Source organism: Pteropus vampyrus, unplaced genomic scaffold (genome assembly GCF_000151845.1).
Source record: "Pteropus vampyrus isolate Shadow unplaced genomic scaffold, Pvam_2.0 Scaffold1000006312, whole genome shotgun sequence".
NCBI classification, from domain to species: domain Eukaryota; kingdom Metazoa; phylum Chordata; class Mammalia; order Chiroptera; family Pteropodidae; genus Pteropus; species Pteropus vampyrus.
Genome location: NW_011920714.1, coordinates 1 through 5376, shown reverse-complemented (window position 1 = coordinate 5376; position 5376 = coordinate 1). Strand labels below are relative to the sequence as shown.

General features: G+C 51.2%; 1 protein-coding gene across 1 annotated transcript; it reads right to left on the bottom strand.

The window, feature by feature from the left end:
* Positions 1-1175: 1175 nt before the first annotated feature.
* LOC111735743 (putative serine protease 47) lies at positions 1176-4177 on the bottom strand (the record flags this gene model as incomplete). Its single annotated transcript, XM_023527188.1, has 3 exons — positions 4039-4177; positions 2873-3035; positions 1176-1453 (listed from the first exon to the last, which is right to left on the bottom strand). Coding segments are annotated over exons 1-3 (580 nt in total), but the record flags the coding sequence as incomplete, so codon positions are not given.
* Between the last annotated feature and the right edge of the window lie 1199 nt (positions 4178-5376).

Here is a 5376-nt window from a genome sequence, read left to right as displayed (position 1 = left end):
TTTTAAAGCAAAAAAACAGCTGTGTCAGGACTGAAACAAAGCATTCAGGGAGGGATCTGGTATACAAATCTAGAGGTCATGATGGTCTATTGGACCAGGGTGGGGTATCTACCATGTGTCAGTCCCTGTGGCACAGACTGTGATTTTAAAACAAGTAAGCTGTAGTCCCTGCCCTCAAGGAAGAACCAGCTTCTGTGTGTGTTGTGTGTATGCGTGAGAGAGAGAGAGAGAGAGAGAGAGAGAGAGAGAGAGAGAGAGAGAGAGAGAGAGAGAGAGAATGAGATAGAGAATTAGAATAGGGGGACTAACTGTCCTATGATGAGGGAGAGTCCTGACACTTAGTAGGTAAGGACCAGGGATGCTGGCATCTCCCATCCAGTGAAGAAATAGTTTGTCCAAAATGCCCATAGCACTGCTGTTGAGAAACATTGTACCAAATATGGGCCTGCAAATAATTACAAATATATATTATTTTTTCTCTTAACTTATAAAAGGAGCATGTCCCCATAAACCATAAATGCTCCTTTCTTTAATAAATACTCTTGTTCATAAGTCTTTGCCTACATTTCTTTTTTCCATCTAAAAAAATAACACACCTTTTCCTGTTATTCAGTTCAGCTAATGAGCCTATAAAGTAGATAGTTGACCAAAGTGGGGTTCAGAGAAGTTCTTAAGTTGTAATCATTCTCACTTGGTCATGCAGGCTCAGAGGTCAGAAGCCATAAAAGTGTTTTCTTTTCACTTTTCTCAAGCACCTTGTATGACAATGGGAAATCAGGGTGTTTGGCAGTGGCCTAGAATTGCCCAGGCCCCAACCATGACCTTCATGTTGAATCAAGTCATTTCAGATCCATGGCTGATTAAAAACTTGGGTTTAAGAACCATGAAAATCAAAGAACCCAGATTCTTGATTCCAAAAGTCAAAGATCCCCAGACGTTCAGAGCCTTGCACTTAGGGAACTCTGATGCTTTAGAATCACACACTTTTCAGAACTAGAACTATAATGGTCCAGTTCTCTGGAAATGAGGCTTACAGGGCCAAAGAACTCTTTGCCTGGGGACTCAGTCGGAGCTATTCCTCCCTCTTTCTGTCCCCTCTCCTCCCTCTCCTCTCCTCAGCTCCCCCTCCTGCACCTCCCTACTCTCATGCACCCCCACCTCCCACACTCCCTCACTGTCCTCGCTGAGCATCCCCCAGCCGGTTATCCAGCAGGACCGGTGAATGGGCAGCTGCATGCCAGCAGTTGGGAGGCAGGCAGGGCTGATGTAGGAAGTGAAGTTCACAGGCAGGTGCAGTTGCAACATGGCTATGTCATTCCCGAAGGCGTGGAACTTCTCAAAGCTTGGGTGAGTGATAATCCGGCTCACGTACATCTTCCGGGTGTGCTGGGTGTGCTGGTACAGCTGGGTGCTTCCCAACGTAACCAGGTAGTCCTCTGGAGCATGAGATTTGCTGGAGGACGAAGGGCTCACTGTCACCATCTGGGTGCGGTCTGGCTCTCTCTCCCTGTATCCTTGTCTAACTGCCCACACCCCTGTGGATGCCTCCATGCCACACGATGCAGGCAGCTTTTGTCATCCCTTCCTGTCAGGAGCCATTCTTTCTTGAGGCTGATTGATATTCTACTTACAACCTCAGGAAACATGGCTTCCCCATTACACCCTAGAACTGAAGGAACAGAGAATCCTACTGTTAGAAGTGTCCTTGCTGGGGCCATCACATCAGGCTCTTTTCATTGTATTGCAAGAGGAGCTCTGGCTCAATCCTAGCTATAACCTGACCCTTCCCAAGGCCCCCATGACCCATTTCCTGGCCCCAACACTTTTATTACCCCTCCTTTCTGTTAATACCTTCCTGACCAAGGGCTGCCTGTTCACTTGGTTAAAAGCACTCACAAAATGTTTGTGAAATGAGCAAATAAATGCAGGAGACAAAATCTCACCTTGTTCCCTGAATGGTTGTCATGAAACCTCCTACCTTCTTGACTTTGTTCATGTGGCTCATCCACCTGGAAAGCCCTTCCCCACTTTCACAGTGCCCACACCCCTCTGCTCTGGCAAGCCCCTCCCGCTCCATGCCTACTGGAGCACAGCCCCTCTCCTGACCTCCCTCCCTCTCCCACAGGATCCACCCTTCTCACCCCATATTCTCATCTAACCAGATGGAGGCAGGTGAGGTAGGATCTTGCCACCCCCTGTGCCATAGAGGGACTCACATGGAGTGTGGCACAGTTTCTGGGCTCTCAAAGCCAGCTGGTGCATGAGCTCTAACTCCCTGACCTACGCTGTGATGCCCCCACTCCCTCAGCCCCTCCTCATCTGTTCAGAAGCTGGATACTGAGTCAAGCTCAGAAGGGCCGGCAGAGTTAGACTCCCAAGTGACCACATCGTTCTCTAATGTCAGGGAGCCCCACCTCTGAACCAGGCGTCCTGGTACCACAAATCCTCCCCAGCACTTGGTTTTGGAGAAGTGATGAGAACTGCCCAGCCGCTGGTTCTCCATGCAGTTTCAGGTTCCTACCTAGAGTCTGACACCCAGGAATGCAGGGACATTGAGAAGTCATGATCTGAGGCAGGGAAGAGCCATTCCACACTGGACAGCGGCCAGGACGGACACTGCCAACCTCCTGGGGAACAGGCACAGGGGCTAAGGGTGAAGGATGAGGGGGATCTGAGAAGGTGAGTGGGTAGGACAATCCAGGTTGAGAGGATGCAAGTCCAAGGCAGGGATGGCGTGTGTTTGGAGGCCACAGGCTCTCCCAGAGCAAAGGCCAGAGGAGCTGGCATAGGACACCCATCAACCCTTTTCTTCTCCCCTATGTCCTTCTCTGCTCCCAGCCCCTCTGCTGGAGACCCAGGAAGGAGGACTCACTTGACAAAGCAGTGGGCGGTGGTAACCAGCCAGCGTGCGTCAATAAGGACAGCTCCACAGATGTGCAAGTTTCGGTACAGTAGGCTGGCCTGCCATGGCCACTGTCCAGCCACCACATCCTGGCCACCATAGATCTTGCTCATTACCTTGGGCTTCCCACACACTGTGGAGACACCCCTCCCCCAGAATATGATAAACACACCGGTGGTATCCCAAATACCACTACCAGGGAGGCCCTCCTGCATCTCACACATGAGAAAAGCAAGGCCGAGGGTCAAGTGGCATGCCCAAATGGCAGAACTGCCCAGACTCTGCCTTCACTGGCTGCACCAAGGTCTGGATGGCAGACCACAGCTGAGTAAGCCCTGTCGCTTGAGGGCCCAGGGATCTGGTAGGATGGGGCAAAGGGGACCAAGGGTGGCCATAGCAGCTCACAGCAGCATCTCCTGGGAGAAAGAAATCCCTGAGTGGGCCTGCCGAGGGCTGGGCATATCACAGACCTTATTTCCCTCAGTAGTACACCCCACGCCTACTCTGCAGATCAACGAACTGAAGGTCTCAGAGGGTACCGATGCTCCTTGCTTCTGAGTATCTGTGCCCTTCCACCATACCCCAGTATCTTAGGGAGAGAGGTTTATAGGCAGGAATCTGGTGCTGTGTGATCTTGGGAAATTCACTCCTCTCTGACTCAGGAATCTACATTTCTGGAAGTAGAGGGAATGGGCTGGGACTTCAGACCCTGGTTCTAGGGCTCACAACTGAGAGGGCCGGGGAGCCGGTGTTTACCCACCCCCACTGAGAGGTGGATCCTGGTCCAAAGTCTGCCTGTGCTTGGGTGTCAGGGAGAGGAAAGAGACCGCTGGCCCAATTTTGGGCCCCTCATTCAGCAGTCCTGGTGCCTTACTCCACTCAGTCCCAGTTCCGGAGCCCCACCCCCAGGTCGAGAGGCCCGGGAGTGAGGGGGTGGCCTGAGCCCCACGGTGCTGAGTGGTCTCTGGGCTTCCTAGGCGAGGTGGGAGAGGCGATGGGAGTCAGGTGACCCCAGGCACTAGCCTCAAGCTCCACAATGTAGCACGTTCATCACACACAATGGCGGCCATGCACCTGGGGCTCCCGGGGCCAACTGCTGCGAACCGAAGGCGGGGACGCCGCCTCCAACGTCTCACCTAGAGCTGAGGTGGGCGTGGCTGCGGTCGGGGACCTTCCCGGACCCTGGGCGGCCAAGAGCGGTAGCAGCAGCAGCAGCCAGAGCAGGTACCATAGCCAGCCTCCGCCTGGGTGGTTACTACGAGTCTCCCGGCCCATCGCCAAGCCCACTGACCCGGGCCCGACCTCTGCCTGACCCTGTGCAACAGCGGGCCTTGACCCTACCGTGACCCCTGTTTCAGCCCAGCCAGGAACCCACGGGCCAGTACAGCCCCGAGTCTACCTCAACCCTTCCACCCTCCTACCACCTCTCCCACTGACACCTCCACACATACAGCTCTACTCCAGTCTAACCCACCCTGATCAGCTCTGATCCTCAGCCTGCCCCCAAATGCCACCCGACCTAGTCCTGACCCAGACCTGACACTGGCTTTGATTCTGCCTCGAACCTGGTCCTGACCCCAACTTTGACTGGCCTTTGACCAGGTGGGGATATGGCCTGGACCGCAGAGTAATCAGCGCTCTTAAGAATTAATGAGAAAAGACAGTAGACTATGCATGGAAAAATGGGAAAGGGTACACAAAGGTAAATCATGAAAGAGGAAATTGAAAAGACCCACGAACAGGAAAAAAATGGTGGATCTAATTAGTTATCCAGAAAATGAAAGTCAAAACATGTCATTTTCAAACACCAAATTGTAAACACTTCTAGAGATTGGTCAATCTGCGATTTCTCTATAGAGTGAGGGAAGCATCCAGATTTCAAAGACGTGTTTCCTATTGTCTGCTCCAGGAGGTAATGTCCTGGATTTCTTGTACCGGAGATAAGATGCTATCTCTTGCCTCACGTTCATTTTCTTACGCGTTTGTCTTCATCACTGGACTGTAAACTCCGGACTACCAGGAAATTGTTTCATTCACCGCCGAGTGTAGGGATAAGAGGGAAATGGAAATAGCACTGCACATGTATACACTAAAAATATCAATTTAATAACTACTACTGTTATTGATGAAAGCAGAAACCACAAAGAACCACAGCCTTACCTAGTGGTTAAGAACTTGAGCTTCAATAAATTTTTAAAAACATTTAGGGTTTGGTAAAATTGTGCGAGTGTGAGGAAGAATTTCTATTTCAGTACAGAGACTGAAGAAGAATTCATCAATTTCGTAAAAGCGACGACAGGATCGAGGGTGAAGGTGAGGTGAAGGCAATGAGGACCGTAGTACATGACTTCAGGTTGAGCTATCCGTGGAATATTGAGCTGGATTTGTCCAATAGACACTTAGAAGTACCGGTTTGGAATTTGAGAAGTGTATCTGGGTTGGAGCTATAGGTTAGAGTACTTTAGGGCTGGAGG